This window comes from Gasterosteus aculeatus, chromosome 9 (assembly GCF_964276395.1).
Source record: "Gasterosteus aculeatus chromosome 9, fGasAcu3.hap1.1, whole genome shotgun sequence".
NCBI classification, from domain to species: Eukaryota; Metazoa; Chordata; class Actinopteri; order Perciformes; family Gasterosteidae; genus Gasterosteus; species Gasterosteus aculeatus.
The window spans coordinates 4,351,611-4,369,024 of record NC_135696.1 but is presented as its reverse complement, the minus strand read 5'-3'; the positions used below and the strand labels follow the sequence as shown (position 1 = coordinate 4,369,024).

General features: G+C 40.5%; 1 protein-coding gene across 2 annotated transcripts; it reads right to left on the bottom strand.

The window, feature by feature from the left end:
- Positions 1–396: 396 nt before the first annotated feature.
- On the bottom strand, positions 397–17,222 carry galnt7 (UDP-N-acetyl-alpha-D-galactosamine: polypeptide N-acetylgalactosaminyltransferase 7). Of its 2 annotated transcripts, none has more exons than XM_040185970.2 (15): positions 16,673–17,222; positions 14,123–14,237; positions 12,932–13,250; positions 9,090–9,256; positions 8,646–8,776; positions 8,338–8,417; positions 6,429–6,611; positions 5,404–5,521; positions 5,107–5,229; positions 4,475–4,590; positions 3,318–3,420; positions 3,106–3,204; positions 2,618–2,746; positions 2,419–2,449; positions 397–2,235 (listed from the first exon to the last, which is right to left on the bottom strand). In XM_040185970.2, the coding sequence occupies exons 1-15, from the start codon at positions 16,793–16,795 to the stop codon at positions 2,129–2,131; spliced, it is 1,944 nt and encodes a 647-aa protein (XP_040041904.2). In that variant the 5' UTR covers positions 16,796–17,222; the 3' UTR covers positions 397–2,128. The 2 variants fall into 2 exon arrangements, with proteins under 2 accessions (XP_040041904.2, XP_040041903.2); XM_040185969.2 differs by lacking the exon at positions 6,429–6,611 and adding an exon at positions 6,854–7,036 and having other exon boundaries at positions 16,673–17,221.
- Positions 17,223–17,414: the final 192 nt, after the last annotated feature.

Genomic DNA, 17,414 nt, shown 5'->3' with positions numbered 1-17,414 from the left:
AATTGAAATACACAAACAAGGACACAATTCATTCATTCAATTCATTTGTTTATTAGATGATTTATTGGTTCAACTTTTCATAATCAGATTGGGCCAAAATATACTAGTAGGCTATTCGATACATTTGCACTACAAGTTTTCAACAGCAGAAGTCATCATAGAGTTTGCGATGCATTGAATGAATGAACCTTTTCCGATACAATTGGCTGGAAAGCTTCACTGGTTCAGAAAGCTTCACTTTGCCATCACTACAAAAATACATAAATTGCATTTCTATAAAAGTAGCTGCTATTCCTAAAACGTCCACTAGGCTCGCACTCTGTGAGTGAGCACATGCGTTAGACCAGGGGGACCAGGTTGTTGAAAGAAAGAACACAATAAAAGTAGTAGTCATAGTAGTAAAAATCTGTTATTTTATTTGCTTAATCATCCATAGTTCAGCCCATATTACATTTCTGCTTTAAGTTAGATATTTACAACGTCATTCAAGGCCCTTAAAAATGCATTATGATCATCTTTACAAAGGAATATATTTACATTGTACAAAACATTGCATACATTTTCACCCACTCACCAAACCCGCTTTACCTTGCAAAACAAAACAAAAAAAACACACATCTTCATTTGTTTTTTTCCCTAACATAATTTGTGCATTTTGCACTGGTATCGTTCCCCACCCAACAACCTGGTATATACCTTTTCATTTTCCCACCATCAGTTATTCACAGTCAGTCAGCTACTGTAATTACTCATCAATACAGTCAGTAAGGCAGGCAGTTCATAAGTCCTCAGGCAGTAAAAAGATGCTCTCTCCATCCACGTTTCTCGACAGTATCTTTTTATCTGTAGAAGCTGGTAAAACTAGATTTGAGCAGATAGAGATATTAATAGAACTAAAGGATAACCAATGGAATAGAAAAGGACAGTTATTTGTGGTCATGCTATTGTGCATTTGAAAGCATATTCAGGCAATAAACAACAGGAATGGACCTCAATGTGTTTTTTTGGAAACCACTGATTGCTTTTCTCTGTATGTTTCCAGGGAATCAATGTTGATGGTAAATAGTGTGGTTCCTAAGAGATACATTCCTATTCTGCTATACTGACAGTGAATGCTCATTTCACAGCGGCAAAATCAGTTCCGGCTTTACAATCTGTACACATGAGACATCCTCTGTCCCAAAAGGGGAACTGAAAACTAGACAATTCACACACAAATTTCGCCTAAAAGCTCCATGAATGAGCTGGCGGGGATCCTCCAGAATCTGAGGTGCCCGGAGCAAAGACCAACCTACTCGTGGTAGTTTTGTTCAAATGAAAACCCATGCCAACAGAAACTGAATTATTCAGCGGGTTGGATGTTGGTGAGGACGTCAAGCCAGAGACTATGTACACTACTATGCACGAGAGGTTTACAGAGGAGAACCTCAGCATTCTGAAGATAAAGTGGAATAGACAACCGAGAGCAGCGGGGGGAGGAATTACGATGATGATCAATACGGCATTCACTGAACAACGTATCGCTTCAATAGACTAGATTTACCATCAACCCTGATAGGACACCCATATTTGTTGAGGTGCCTTTAAAGCCTGAAAGACATCTCAACCTGACTTGCAGACCAAAGCAAACATTATGCCAGCCAGTGTAAACACATCCTCCACCAATAAAAAGGACTCAATGAATGGAGTGGTTTATAAAAGACCGGAGAGCCCAAAAGAGCAAATAAGGGATAAACAGGGTGAACAGAACCGCTTTGAAGGAAGGAGACAGAGCCTAAACGGTTTTACAGTTCAGTGTTAGTCCAATAAGTCCTTGCGAGAACCCACAGCATCAGCCTCCAAAGCAAATAGCCCTTCTGCTGCCATCTGGAGTGCCCATGGTGTCATAAACTGTTGTACCAACCAACAGTTTGGGATTCAAGCTGTTGTATAGTCAATACTCAGTATCAATGTTGGAGGTGACACTGACTGCTAAAAATCCCCCAAATAGTTTCTTTGAAAGGACAGTATCGGTTTGATATACGTCTAAAATAATGGTTGTATTTCTTGGTGTGTGTGTGTGTGTGCCCCCCTTGTACAGTCACCAGATTTCCCACCATGCTGCCAGGGTTGTGCGGGATGTTGAGTATCAGACAGCCACTATGTTGTTCATCTCCCATTTCTGCGTGGTTTTACTGGTGTCACAGTCTGATGTGAAGACTTTGTGCAGCAGGTCGGAGCGGTCCAGACATTTCCCTATTGGGTTCATACAGAAGATTAATGTTAATGTGTGTAACGGGGTATGTACAAACCAAAGTGAAATGACTATAGACAACACTGATAGTATGACACCACCACTGACTGATAGTTTGAATAGTTTGAAATGAAGACTTGCTAATCATCATTCCACTTCCACAAAAATTGCAGATAGTTATTTACCTGTCGTTAGATGAGTGAACCGATGGAGGTCCTGGAAAGAGAGAGTGGATTAAGTCTTCTTCATTCCATCACTTCTATTCTACTTTCCAATGTATCCATTTGAGTGTGCTCTCATCCTTTCCGGTTAGCACCCACTGCTGAGTAGAGCACTGAAGAGATGTTTTGCATTTGTGTGTGTGTGTGTGTGTGTGTGTCTCACCTTGAAGTACTTCCACTCATTGTGCTGCTTCTGATCACAGTGTGTGATGATAACAGCAGAGTTATCCCCTCCTCTCGTCAGGCACTGGTCATACTGCATCAACTGGTCAGCTTCATTGATGCGGAACAACTACACAGACACATACGGAGTTTACGCTGCAGTAATTAATATACTGCAGACTTAAGTATTAGAACTTAAAACCATGTCTAACCAAAACAACTACTGCTAATTTGTTTTTTCAGAGTTCAAACCAAGAAGGGCACCACTGATTTCTAACAGAGCATGGCAAGTTAAGATATGAGCAGAAAAAGGAAAAGGACTGGTTCGTCTTGAAGTAGGTAAATAAGACAGGGCTGCATATTGTTTGTCTATTCTCTGGAAAACATGCTCATCAGAGACCAAACCCAACCAGATCATGACTGTGTCCATCTGGACTGATTCAAGCAAAAGGAGACACATGAGGTGTGTGTGTTTGTTTTTAGGATTACCTGGTTTCCCCCCATCCTGTGGCATGGTCCTATTTCCACATTCCCCCCATTGGTGTGTCCCATACTGTCAATACAGTAACTTGTCTCAAAGCCTCGAATCTATGCAGACACACACAGGATGCACATACATAACCTAAAGACACAGCAAACTTCACAAACAAGCTTCAAACAACATGAAAGAAACAGAAATATGTGTGTGTGTGTAAGCCTACCTCCCCCCATTCTATATTTTTAGGAGGCAACGGGTAGTGCAGTGGAATGTCATATGCTATTTCCTCCATGAACCACTTGAAGCTCTTGCATCGATGTTCCTCCCTGACAAAACAACAAACAAACAAACAGTGAGTTTACAGTTTCACTGTGTCTAAACTAAACTAAAGACATGACCCATTTTACTCTGGCTGTTTTAGCCACTTGTCAGCAGTTGGTCCTTTTATTACTAGTGCAATGTTAGCTAGCGCCATATTAGCGTCATGCTATCGGCCCCCGCCGTATCAATTCAAACCCGGGTCCTCCACATCCAAAGCGGAATGCCTTACCACTGGTCTAACAGTCCTACCTTACACTAGTAGAGTAAACGGGGGGTTTATCTAACACCCACACACATTGTACTCCATTCATTCCAATGGAGCTCCAAATGTGCTTATATTGGGAAAACCGTAAGTCATTGCTCTTATTCCCATAATAGCACACGATTCCCGATGGGTACAGACAGTTTGAGACAATTCCGATGAACTTGCTATCGCAACTTGGGAGATGCGTGCCAAACGTATGTGAGATTACAAGGAGTTTGGCTCAGCTTCACTCAAATATTCACTATGACCAATTCCCCAGCAGACAAGAACTGGAGAACTAAAACTAGATATTACTGTATGCGTGTACATTTCTACACAGAACATTTCTCTTCTAAAACAGACAAATACAGATAATTTCCATATTTCCAATATCATGATTTTAGACAGTCAAATGTTTTTCCAAGTTCATTCCATTTTACAGATGAGTATTATCAAGTTGCGGCTGTACAACATATATTTTGAAGTATGTCAGGTGTTCTGCAATAAATGTAAATGTAAATTAAATAAATACAAGCAACGTCAACAACACGGGCCATCTATCTGTGACACTCATGTTTTAAAAATGTAGTAAAAATAAACTTTGGTTAGAGTTCTGACACTCTGACTTAAACTTTAAGTTTGCTTTTTTCAATGTTTTTGCTCACAGAACCTTTAATTTGGAGTTTTTGCAGAATTTCCAGCAGCATGCAGCTGAATTAGGTGCCTCTTAGCTTAGGGACATCAAACTTGCCAGAGAAAAGACGCCACTGCATTGATGGCTTTTTCAGCCTTTATGCATATTTTGTTAGTTATACCTGAAGCGTTTAAGTTCACTGATGTCTCCGTAGGCCAGAGTGAGAGTTTCAGGACGGCTGGCGTAGAAATAGTCCTTATATTCATCCCACCATGTCTCCACCACACGAACATAGTTCTGTAGACAAACATGTATTGTAGTTAATATGACATAAACATTTTAGCTTTCTGAGCTATAATATAATGCTGATAATAATAGTAACTGTTTATTTGGGTTAATAAACATATAGATGTATAGAGTGTGTGCAGTCTACCCAAAGTATTGCAAAATGCCATTGAAAGTTGAATGCATAAAGGTTTTTACATTGGAGGTATCGTGTTAACTCCTCCTGTTTACGATCTTTAGTTTTCCAATACTTTGAAGCTGTCTAGACCGCTGTAAACTCAATAATTTACGTTCTGTTTTTTTCCAAGGTTGCTAGGTAAAAGTGGATGAGCTATATTGATTCAAATTGAGTGTCCCAACATTTGACTGGTACTGTATAATTGCACACATTTTGTGATCAACATGATCCAACAGAAACATTAAAAATGTAAAAATATGATCAAAGTAATGCATGTGCATATTTCTGTCTTTGGGGTTTACAGAGTTTTAGACATGAATCTACACAGAACAAAGCATAAGCGGCTCCACCTTTAGAGTGGGTGACGATCCAACATGTGCCGGTGGAGGGTTGCCTTGCCATCCCTGAAGTCTGTAGATATGTCCAATACGAGAGCAGGGTACAAAGAGCAGCTGGCCACCGCATTGCCAGATCTACAGATAACAGAAATATAATATAATATAATATAATATAATATAATATATATATATAATTACACACACACACACACACACACAGTATATTTAAATATAAAGATGAAGATTAGTCCAAACGCTATGTGGCCATTCAGCGTCAGTCTGTATAAAATGGGCCGATTCCATGTCTACCTTATATGATATTTCAAAGTTCTCTCCTCCCCATATCTGCAGTCCTGGGTCATACAGACCGAGCTCAAAGAAGAAGTCTCTCTCAATAGCAAAGAGACCACCGGCCATTGCTGGAGACCTGCAGGTATAAAAACAGACACATCCCGAAACACACACTCAAACAGGTGCATCACAAGCCATGTTTCCATTCAATTGTCAAACTAATTTTAAAGGAGCCTTTGTCGCAAAATAGCCAAAGACACCTGGCTACGTCATTTGGGCAGAAGTCGGTGCTATAGGCCATAGATAGCTGTAATCCACTAGTGGGACCAAAAGGCGAGGGCCATCTTCAAAAAACGTAAAAAATATATTTTTCTGCAGCAGAAAAGGTTTCCAATGCGATACTTCAAAAATGTGAGTCCTCACACTAAAGGTTTCTTAAATTTAAGGTTGGTCTGAAAATCACGTATTATAGAGTTAGTTTATTTTCAACCTTTGGCATTTACATTGCCTACAATTAAAAAGGACAGATTTCTGTATTCAGAGCATGTCTATGACATTACTTTACTTGTTTTATAAAGCCCATACTTTGGTGCTATATGAATGTTCTGCATGTAAAATGTAGCCTGTTACAGTAGTAATAACAACCCGTAAAATCAGTCTGACAAAGAAACAAAGTCTATACACAATAAGCAAATTAGCAGAAGCAAAGTAGAGAAAAAAGGAATGACAGGAAATGATGAATGAAAGTGAATGGGAAAAGGTGGGGGTGATGGTGCCCCAGTCCGAACCCAATTCACACCAGAAAATCCTGTAGACCCGACAAAAGGTCCTAACCCAAAACCATCCGCCTCTCTGCTTTTAGATTCAGAACCAATCATTCTATTAAATAGAAGCGGACGGTGGCCAGACAGCCAGATACATTTAGTTAGTTATGGTAGTCTTAATGACAGACATATCATTAGCACCGGGGTTAGTTGGGATATGTTTGTCTTCTGTGTTGATGACACTATCCAGAATAGTCAGTAGGGATTTGCTTTCTGTACCTATATGGCTCAGTCTTAGTTTTTCTGAGTTTTTTTTCTGCTTCTCCCAGTGGAACTCTCTTCCAGAGCATGCTCCAATCCCAGGCTCCTCTAGCGAAGCCGTCCTCGTCTCCTCCACCCTGGGGCTCGATGGTGAACCTCTGGCCGTGTATGGAGTCGATCAGAGGCACGGTACACACCGTTCTGACAGAGTGGGGGTGGGGTCATGCATACAAGATACAAGGGGATCGAAGTGTAGGGGTGAAAAGGAAGAAAACGGACAAATACGGACAGCAGTGCCAGTAAAATGCAAAGACATTGAGTGGGGTGTCGGGGACAGAACGAAGTACAGTGGAAAATAGGACAGGTGGGATGGAGGGGATGGGATGTGGAGAAAACAAACAGAACAGGGATGAGTGTTAGCATGCTGGCTGCGGTGAATGTACCGGTAGGGCTGGGTGGTATGTTTTCTCTGGGCCTTCTCTCTCTGGCTAAGCGGTACTCTCTTCCAGAGCAGGCTCCAATCCCACGCTCCTCTAGCCAGGCCGTCCTCGTCTCCACCTTGCTGAGGCTCCATACTGTACTCATTACCATCTATATAGTCTATTAGTGGTACTGTACACACAGTCCTACAAACATACGAACAAAGACACACACGCAAACCTTACTGTACCGTACTGATAAGGTCGTTTCCTTTCCATGACCTGTTTGAAATGTTAAAGATGTAACTTTTACAGCTGGGATATGAAGCCAAGATTACATTAACTAAAACAATACTGACTGAATTCTTTTAACAATGACAAAAATATCTGCGTCCATCATTTTGACTGATTGCACGACCCGGATTTGGATCACTACGGGTCACCATGCCGTACCAGTGCTTGCAGGATTGGGGAAATCCCCATTAAGAGAGTGTGTGATGATTCCACTATTATCAAGGTTGAACATCTTAACCCACATCGGTTTTCCCTTCAATCAAAAAGGTTGCTCTCCAACTGCCTTACACACAAGCTTCATTCAAAGAACGGTACAGTGTTAATGAACTGCCCTCACAGCCTACAGTCATGATGGGAGTCTTGTCATGACAAAAACATTTTAGTAAAATGACAGGTGATAATAGAAATTGATGGAATTTTGTCCAACCTGTAAAACGAGAATGAGTAATGCGTATCATGTGTCTTGTACCATTTCCAAATGATACAAAACACATTCAGTTTTGTCACATCAGAGAAACATTCCTGGGAACGGGCAAGATGCATAAACAGTACATACAGCCTGGAGTTGGTGCATCCTGCAATACAGGATGTTGTGTTGATAGATATTCAAAATCTCTAGTGTGTCTTCACAGGGGGATGTATGCATGGAGTCCTGCATCAACAGTGCGTTAGTACTCTGTTACAGCTGAAAGCAGAAGCAGACTTACTGCAGTGAAATATCTGGAACAACTGATGTTGATGCATGTACACACATGTAAAATACAAGCAGCCCATGAATCTGCACCACTGGATGAAAAGTACGGGTAAACAGTGTTAATTATGTATCCGATTGAGCCTTTAGTTTAGAATAAAGGTAAGAGCACAGGTCTTATATCTCATATTGAGGTATAGGACATGAAAAATGATGCAGTGTGTAAAAGCTGCCATGTGCATGCCTGCACCCACTAACAATGGATTACTGAAACGCTGTTTAAAGAAATAGTAACTAAAACATTTTTAGAACAGGGTTTCCCGTTTACACTATAAATGACTGCCAACCATAAAAAGAAAAACATGTAAAGGGAAAGATTCCTTATGGTTTAATAGATAGAATGCAAGACTGGAATAAGTCTTCTCTGGGGGATGTTAGCTTTTAGAAGGTCTTTAGAAGGTCAAACGAAATTGACTGCCCTTATCATGTATGCTTAACAAGTGTGTGTGTGTGGGAGCGTTACCTGTCTTTTGAAATTGGAGCAACGAGTGGAGCATACCAGTTGATTCCAACCTCACAATGAGCATCCAGGTAGATCAGCACCTAGGTAAGAAAACACTTGGATGTCTGTGTTTCTTTGTTGTCATGGTGTCAGTCGGATCAATGCTACCGGCTTAGTGTTTCTCAACTAGTATGAGCTAAGGGTCCAAGGATAGAAACTGTATCTGGAATGTTGTACATTTTCAAGGTAGAGTAATCGATTACATGAAATATTCACACACTGGTGACAACATTTGCAGTAGGAGCAGCTGAAGCATCATGATTGGATACCTGTCCTTTAGTGGCCTTGTTCGCTCCGATACTCCTGGCCTGGATCAGTCCTTCTCTCTTCTCATTTCTGAAGAGCTGGACAAGACCGTTCCATTGTTTGATGTAGTCCTCCAAGCGTTCCTTCAGATGCTCTACACACACAATATCATCTTACACCATCACAGTTTACTATGTAAACCACTAACAGAGGTAATTGTTTGACACCTGAAAATAATAAAGTGACAGCTACAATAAAAAAAAGCAGTTAATAACTAGAAAAATATGACTTCACTTTGCTGACAGAGGTCAGAAAGAGTATACAGCTATACAGTGAGACACTGGTCATAATTCTAAAATTACTTATCTTTGTGTGTTGGTGTGGAAGTATTCAAGAGATTATCACAATGCAGCTACGCTACATATTTTAACACACTCAAATACAGTATGTGAGGAAAGCAAACCCACCTTTGTTGCTGAAGTCATCTATCATGACTATCTCAGCCAGGTATCTCCTGGGAGTCCTCTTGATGACACTGTGGACTGTTCTCATCAGTGTAGACCAGCCTTCATTGTGGAAGACTATCACCACACTGGAGGTCATCAGTCTGTCATCATAGTGCCAGTACTTACACCTGGAGAGGTGAGACAGAGGGCAAAGTGCTGGTGAGTTAAACTCATGCATTACGGGTCACCATTAGGAATGGCGCTGCTTATAGGCGGTCACCCATAGGAGGTTTGGTCATGTTAAGAATCAGTGAAACAGCCATCCATCTAGTGCAGTGTGACAATGTGTTGGTGGAGAAGCCTATTGAGTAGTGGGCAGTGAGGTGTGTTCTTTATTATCTGCACTGTGTCAGTTGAGTTTGGAAGTTGCAAATGTTTTTTCGCCAATGCAAAACAAAACAAATAGTGATGAATCCATGGTGGAGTTCGTCCTGATTGAGAGAGATCGTGGTGAAGGCTGCTATCCTGATGTCATTCTACCATTTAGGAGCCAGGACAACAAACAGTCAGGATTTTGTTGTGAGTGTTTAGCGCTCTGAGAGGGGGCAATAAGCAGATTGGCAGATGCGGAGCGAGTGTGCATTAGACACATGTGTATTGTGGCATCACAAGGGGGAGGGGGGGTGGCAGAAGGCTGCTACGTTCCCACACTGGATCAGCTGCCCCACCCCAAGATGGGCGCCGGTCCAGATACTACAGCCCCCCAGAATGCCTCACAGCACACCCAGCTGTAGGTGCCTCATTGCAGCAAGTCTTGCGTGTGTTGCAGAGCAATTCACCTCCAGAACAACAGGCGGAGTAACGTGTTTTGTTGAATACGACCTAGAGAGTCACGTCTTTGTGTGTGGAAGTCATTGGTATGTTTATTTATTTTTCATAGACTTTATTGCCCAGTGCATCGCCACTGCTGCAAGGGGGTCTTGCGTTAGCGTGTCCTTGCGTCACTCTGAAAACGCAGAAGCATAAACTAGGCTTAACAATGTCCCTTCATTCTAAAAGGGGACCTGACAGAAAAGGTTTGGGAATCACTGACCTAGGGGAAAACACTGTTCCAACTGCTGTTTTTTTGTATAGGGCGTGGAATACGCTGACTTATTAATTTAAGGCCACATCGGTTTAATGAAAAGGATGGATGTACACTTATTTCTTTCAGTTTGCTGCTGGATGTTAACTTAAATATTCCTGAAAAACATGCAGGTGTTTGTTACTTTCTGAAAACGCTGTGTGTGGGATGGCGAACATGTTTAGTCATGTAATGTGAAAGACACTTAAAACCTTAAAAGAAGATTGTTTAGTAGGGTGTGTACAAGCCACACCTTCTGTCTGTATGTGTATGGGTGTTTGCCAAGTTGATGCCAGTTAAATTAGTGTTGTATCAGTTCACAACTGGTACTATAATGCATCTTCACATAAAACAAAAGTAAACACTTTCTCATAAGTTAACATCAACAAAATTGTTTGCAAAGACTAAATGCATAACTGTTGTTAACCAGCAGGAAACAGCAGTAGCAATATCAAATATATACGTGAATTTGGCTGTATCTTATGAACATTAAATACAAGTTTCCCAGAGTTGATACAGTGATTCCAGAGGATGTGAATACTGCACAACCACCAAACACAGATTGAGAAAGCCGCGGATGGCAGTAGGCCGGCGGAAGGGCAGGTGTCAGACCCGTGCAGAGCACTGGAACACCTGTGTAGTTTCTTGACGCAGAGCATTTGTTAAGAGATTGCATTGTCAAAGGACAGAAGGGAAACCGTGGGAGATATAAAGTGTTTTCTGTATTAGTTCAGTCCCTCCATATTATCATTTTATTACCTTCATAAAGTATAGGGGTTACATAACCCTCGGCTACACTAGGTGTTGTGAATTCCCTCTCTGGGTGGGTGACACATAAGCAACGAGCACAATGAGCAACGAGACCTCAATGATTGCTCAATGCATCTTGCGACCATTTGAGATTGGATCACTCAGGACGCATGTGGTGGTAAAAAATACAGAAAGAAAATACAGGCATGTAAAATGTAGGATAGAATTATTAGTCGTAATAGTACTTTTAGTAGTAATAGTATTTTTGGTACTAATAGTAGTAGTAGTAATAGTTTAAGTAGTAACACCAGTAGAATTACTGATAGTACTGTTAGAAGAAGTAGTATCAGTTGTAGTACTACTAGTAGTAGTAATAATAGTAGTATTAGAATGAATAAGACTAAAAAGGAGAGAGAGAGAGAGAGAGATGGACAAACCGAGAAAGAGAGTTAATGAGTTAAAACGAGAGAGGGAGCGAGTGAGACAGAGAAAGGGATTAAGAAAGCGATAAAGGTGGACATCGAGAGAGAGAGAGAGAGAGTAAGAGTGAGAGGGAAGTAGAGGGAGGGGTTTGCAAGATGATGGTCTGAGTTGACTCAATAGCTCTTTTTTATGACTCTACTAATCAGTATTTTTAGTACGACTACTGGTAGGAGGAGCCGTTTTAGTATTAATAGCAGTAGAAACACTAGCAGTAGTAATAGTAGTATCAGTTACATTACATGTCATTTAGCTGACGCTTTTATCCAAAGCGACTTAAGTGCGTTCAACCATAGGGGTACAAACTCAGAAGAACAAGAAACAAGAAAGTGCAATTTCATCAAATAAGCCAATTTACTATATGAGTGGTGTTATAAGTACAATATAAGTGCTACAATTTGTTAGTTGTTACACACACACACAGCGTCTGTCTTGCATGTCTATTTTTAGCAAGCCCCGTAAAATCCGTTGCTCAAACAGAAGTTTCAACAGACTTGCATGCGCATGTAGGCTGTATCAACAGGTAGCGTAGGGTGTGAAATGTGTACTACAGCTATGGGAGTTGTATATAGTGTGAATGGTGTATAGTTCTATCTAGCGATGATGTTTGTCGTACCCCCCCCCCCCCCCCCCGGGTCAGCCCCCACACATTGACGTTGGATCTGTGGGAAACACTGTACAGACATACATGCATGCATATAAATAAAAGAGAGAGAGGGGGGGGAGGGGGGTGCAAGCAAGTTTGCACTAATCAGCTGAATAAGTCAACATAGATGCAAAACCAAGCACGTGCACAGATAGACTCCTAGTGGTACTCAAGCTCAACCTGCCCTTTTGCCCTGGATGAGAAAAGTGTGCCTGTGCAAAACTATAAATCCAATCACCCAAAAACAATTTTTGAAACCCCAAACTCTGCTGAACGCAGGGATATCCTTTATACGTCTGTAGGGCCAGAAACACAACTTTATTGGCAGTTTCAAAAACTTCTGCTTTCTCTGAGAAATATGCCACAAGATTTGTCTCGCTCTCTGGGGGGCTGAGGTCAAATGTGTAAGTCTTTTGGATCATTTGATCCAAGAATGAAAAGTGAAAATTTAAGCAATGCTGGGGAAATATTAATATGTTTTGAACCAGATTCTGAAGCTGCTCTCCACTCTAGCCTTCCACATACACACCAATGTAAATCTCAGAAACGGTCTGAAAAATGCATGAAACATAATCAGTGATATTAATTGATTTATATATAAAAAAGTTTGATTTGTTTTAAATAGTTGAAAATGTTTAGGAGGATTTCACAATACAATAAAAATGAATATTGATTTATATTAATTCAATTAATAGCTGTAAATGTGAAGGAGCTGAAAGGTGGCATGGAAGAAATAGAAGAAGAATAAATATATGTTGAATAAAGATTTAAAGAATAAAGCTTGGAATGCTGAAACAGCATTCCAACAAAAACACACACAGTAGAAGCGGCAGAATTGTGATTAGTGTAAAGAGTAGTACTTACTCTTCATGGCGTATATCACTAATGGTTCTGTCCAGTGAGATCATGTCACTGGCAACCATGTTGAAGCCAAACTCTTTGATTGAACTCTGGACAGTATCTTTGTACTCTGGACCAAGGACAAAAGGTTTGGCTCCCTCTCCAGGACCGCCAGGGACACCCTGAGGCTCGGGTTCCTTGGGCTCAAAGTTTCCCAGGATACCTTTCTTCAGGACGGGGCTGGTGTGGCCTTGTTTGTGGGGCTTGAATGTCACATACTGCTGCTGGATCACCTGTTTTTGGTTCTGCTGCTGGTCAGGATGATAGCCATCGTCGACCCCCCCTAGATACAACCAAACACCAAAAGATGACACAATACCACAATGTACAAGTGCTGATTAAACTGTATGTAATGTCTTTTGACCTTATTTTCAACAAATAAAACAAATTGTTTTATCCATAGCGAGATGTACTGTACAGCCGGGTTCCTGCAGACTAATAAAGTACATCTCTAAACTTTAAATACCCCAAAGACTGTAATTTAATATCCGTTACACCATCATACTGGCTAAAGTATCAAATAATGATGAAAAGACCTAGACCTGGAGTGGGTATTTGCCTCCCTTCTACAAAACAGATCAGGTCACTAGTTTCAGAAACAGACGTGCGTTTTGCATGCTTTTTAAGATTTTTGTAGACCTGGAGATAAAATGTATAAAATAAAAGTTGATCAGATCTTAAATTTCTGTTTCTTCTGACAGAGAATGCACATTATTACCATTATATGAGAGAATGTTGTAAACAAATCATAAACAAACATTTCCTGATATTTGTGTTCAAGCCTGCATTTACTTAGAATCGGAATCAGAAGCCATTTATTGCCATGTATGTTACACATGCAGCAATTTGTCTTTTGTGATTGGTGCGAGATATAAAAATAAAATAGATTTAAAAAATAAAAGAAAATAAGATAAAAATATACATACAATATAAAGAGATCCGATAAGTATGTTAAAACACATATGTATATACATACATTTCCATGGTGCGAAACCACTCATTTACCTACTTTGCAAACACTCCTTTCCAATAAAAGTCAAACGTATACCGCTTGTAAACATAATATGGCAGGTAACACTTTATAAAAGTATTTTTCTCAAGAATGTAGAAGCTGGGTTTGTTTATGGGATGTTTAAAAACGGAGCTGTTCTTCACCATGTTTGAGTCTGATGGAGTTGAGGTCAACCTCCACCCCTTCCACATGAGGCCAGGGCACCACAGGCTTAAACTGATCAGGTTGGTGGTCTCCTTTGGGCAGCCCACCATTATCCTGTATGGGAGGGATATTACACAATATAAATTATTGACATTGCATTAGAATATAATACAGCCATTACAAGGCTGGGACAAGGAATAAATTAGCAATAAAACAGCTGCATGTGTCATTTGGGAAGATTAATTAGAGCAGACAACAAACCTGACACAAGTTTGAGCTTTAAAAGATCATTTTTTTCTTTCTTTATCTGGTTTTAAAAAACTAGCACATTCACCGTTTGACTGAGTAACTATTGTGCTTCTACAAAAGGTGACTTGATGAATTTTGGACCCCTGGCAGTAATAGAGTAATAACACAATGTTTATACGTGCACATTCCAACTCGTTGTTTTAACCATTACCTACTGTTGTGCTAATTGAAATAACAATGTTTGTTGAGGTCGCAGTATCCTTAACCTTAAAACGTATAAACAGTACATTGTGGAGTCTAAATGGCCATTGATGTTAAATTTGAGGGGAATTTCCTGAGACTGTGAGCCCCCAAGAATAGGTCGAGGGAGAGACAAACTGAAAACATATTGCCTCCGTTTTGGTTGCTTACCTATTCCTTGAAGTTGTATTCCCTCCATATGGCAATTTTGCGGTATACCATCATTGATTCACATACACTGATGTCTTTATGAAATCTTAAACGGTTCTGATATGAGTTTGAGAGCTTCGGTCAAGAGTTTGAACTTCTTATCATAAAACACATGTGTTCATGTGTGACACATTTGGCTGCGTACAAAGAAAGGACAGTATGGGATAGTCCGTCTCCCTGACAGTAAGCGACTGTTCTCACCACGACAGGAAGTCAACAGCTTGGCCTTTTCTCAGAGTGGATAATTTCTTTGCAAACCGTGGTATATTCTCTTTAGGTATTGATTTTTCCTTTTGGAATGTTTTCTCCTCAATCTTTCTATGTTGGTATATAAGATTCCATTTATGTTTTTCATTTTGTTAATTTTACTGCGCAACTTGGCCCTCTTTGCTTCCTGCTCTCTGCGGGGTTGTCAATGCTCTGGGTACTTTGCATCTAGACTGACAACATTCTCCTCATCAGTGCTGGGAGGTTTACGTTCACGTTCTGCTTGGAGCACTCGATAGTAGAAGCCAAAGACTCAGATGTGAAATTCAAAATGGCCTCCATATACCTTCTCCTTTCGCTTTACTTTAAAGATGTTATACACGTTCAAACCATTTTCATGATACTTTTATATACGTTTTTTTTTAAACACTTAAACATTCAAAAATGTTGTAATAGAAAAAAATATTGCTTCAAATGACCATTCATATAATGAAATCACTTGGCGTTTCACTACCTGATTTACTGGTTGTACTACCCGACATTTACTAGGACACAAACATTTTGGAGTCAATCCCAGTTACATTGGGAGAGACGGGTACATCCAGCCAATCGCAGGGCTACACAGAAACAAACAACCATTCACACTCACATCGACACCTACGTGTAATTTAGAGGCACCAATTAACTTAACCAAAAACAGCAATTACATTGGGTAGAGATAACAATCGATTTCCTTCTTTTACGATACATTTTTTATTCACAATTTTCTTAACCAGTATGTCATATGACATCTGTTCTTCTTGGTAACACAGCAAGCATGCACTCTACACCTGCTCAATGTTACTTACTCAACTCAACAAGTAGTACTAAACAGTAAGTTAAGTATAGTTTATTATTACATTATTAGATCGTTATAGATTTGGCTACTTATTATATGATGGGAGTATGTATTCAGAATATGTTATAAATAATATCTACCTCCATATGTTGATAGCACATCATTTATCTGATCCTCAAAATAAACTAACGCTCATCGGCATTACACATCGACAGTTTCTCGTCATGATGCAAAAGCAAATGTTAGCCGGGACACATTTCCGGTCTAGTTGCCAATGTTCTTCGTCGAAATACTTTCTGCGAAGTTAATAAGTGATATTCAACTTTCGGGACAGTTCCGCCTTAATGGAGGCATGCCACCGACATGGTGACATATGCGGATATGTATCCTGTTTGATTAAGGACAGAACAGCTAATGATAACGGCAACATGTCAATAGAGGTACTGAAATAGTATTAAACGACAGAATATATAACTGGTGTGTTAAATAAAAATATTTACAAAGCATACTACATGAGAAGAGAGTATCTAGGTTAGCGTCGGTAGCTGTTATTTGTTAGCAACGAACAAGTCTCCATGACAACTGATGTAGCTAGCTAGTAGAGCTAGCCACAGATGAATGGGTATATTACCATTTCGCTCTATTATGAATGATGTTTTTACTACTGAAAACACACATCTGCTACCAAGATCCTGCTTTCATGTTCAGTCCTTATCCCCGTAATTCATTTCGCATGGGCTGACAATCGATTTTGCAGTTTCCCCGTGGCTACTTTAGGTTAACTTGGTTGATGTTGTCAACTTACCCGTTTTCCAAATGGATTTTCATCGTTGTTGTTCGGCGACAGAGAAGACCACAGCACCAACAACCCAAGAAAGGTCCCAATGAAGAGCAAACTCCGTATAATGAATCCAACTTTGAGCCTCATTTCTGAAGCTCTACCCGGGTCAGCAGGCTGCAGAAACAGATACGCTAGGCTAGATGCTAACTTCGTCCCGTAGCAAGGGCTAACAGGCTGCTGGTACGGTCACAACTAACGCTAGCGCTCGGTCGCTACGACACTGGCGCACACTGGACAGGACGGGGTGCTTTACGCTAAATACGGATACCGGCTAATGGGAACGGCTCCTTTTCCGGTTCTGACGCTGTGCCCTCCTAACAGTTGGTCTCTCTGAGCTGCGCCCGCTCACACTGTTCCCACGGAGCACCGCCCTGCGGCTTCTTTAGGCCATTCCGGAGACGCACACACCTGTACCGCCATTAAATGGTTCACCCCACTTAAGCAACAATGTTGCCTGACATATTTACCGTACAGTTTCCAAACACAACGTTAGACATTCTCATTGACTTAAAGCGGGTTTAGTGGGTGTGGGAAGAGTAACAAGCAGTGTGTCTGGTTTATAAGTTTATCGCTGCTCAATAACGCGGTAAGAGTCTTACTCATTGTTGTAACGCCCACATCAAAAAGCCTAGTGATGATTTTTTTTAAACTCATGTTTTTCTGTAGTGTTATCTTTGTAAATGCTGTTGTCAATCTGAACACCCTG

Excerpts from the sequence above, each read along its gene's own strand:
- galnt7 (XM_040185970.2), bottom strand. The coding sequence starts at position 16,795 with ATGAGGCTCAAAGTTGGATTCATTATACGGAGTTTGCTCTTCATTGGG. Across the intron at positions 5,522-6,428 it reads ACTAAGACTGAGCCATATAG|GTCTCCAGCAATGGCCGGTG; the intron begins GTACAGAAAGCA and ends TTATACCTGCAG. Across the intron at positions 2,450-2,617 it reads ATGAGTGGAAGTACTTCAAG|GACCTCCATCGGTTCACTCA; the intron begins GTGAGACACACA and ends CTCTCTTTCCAG.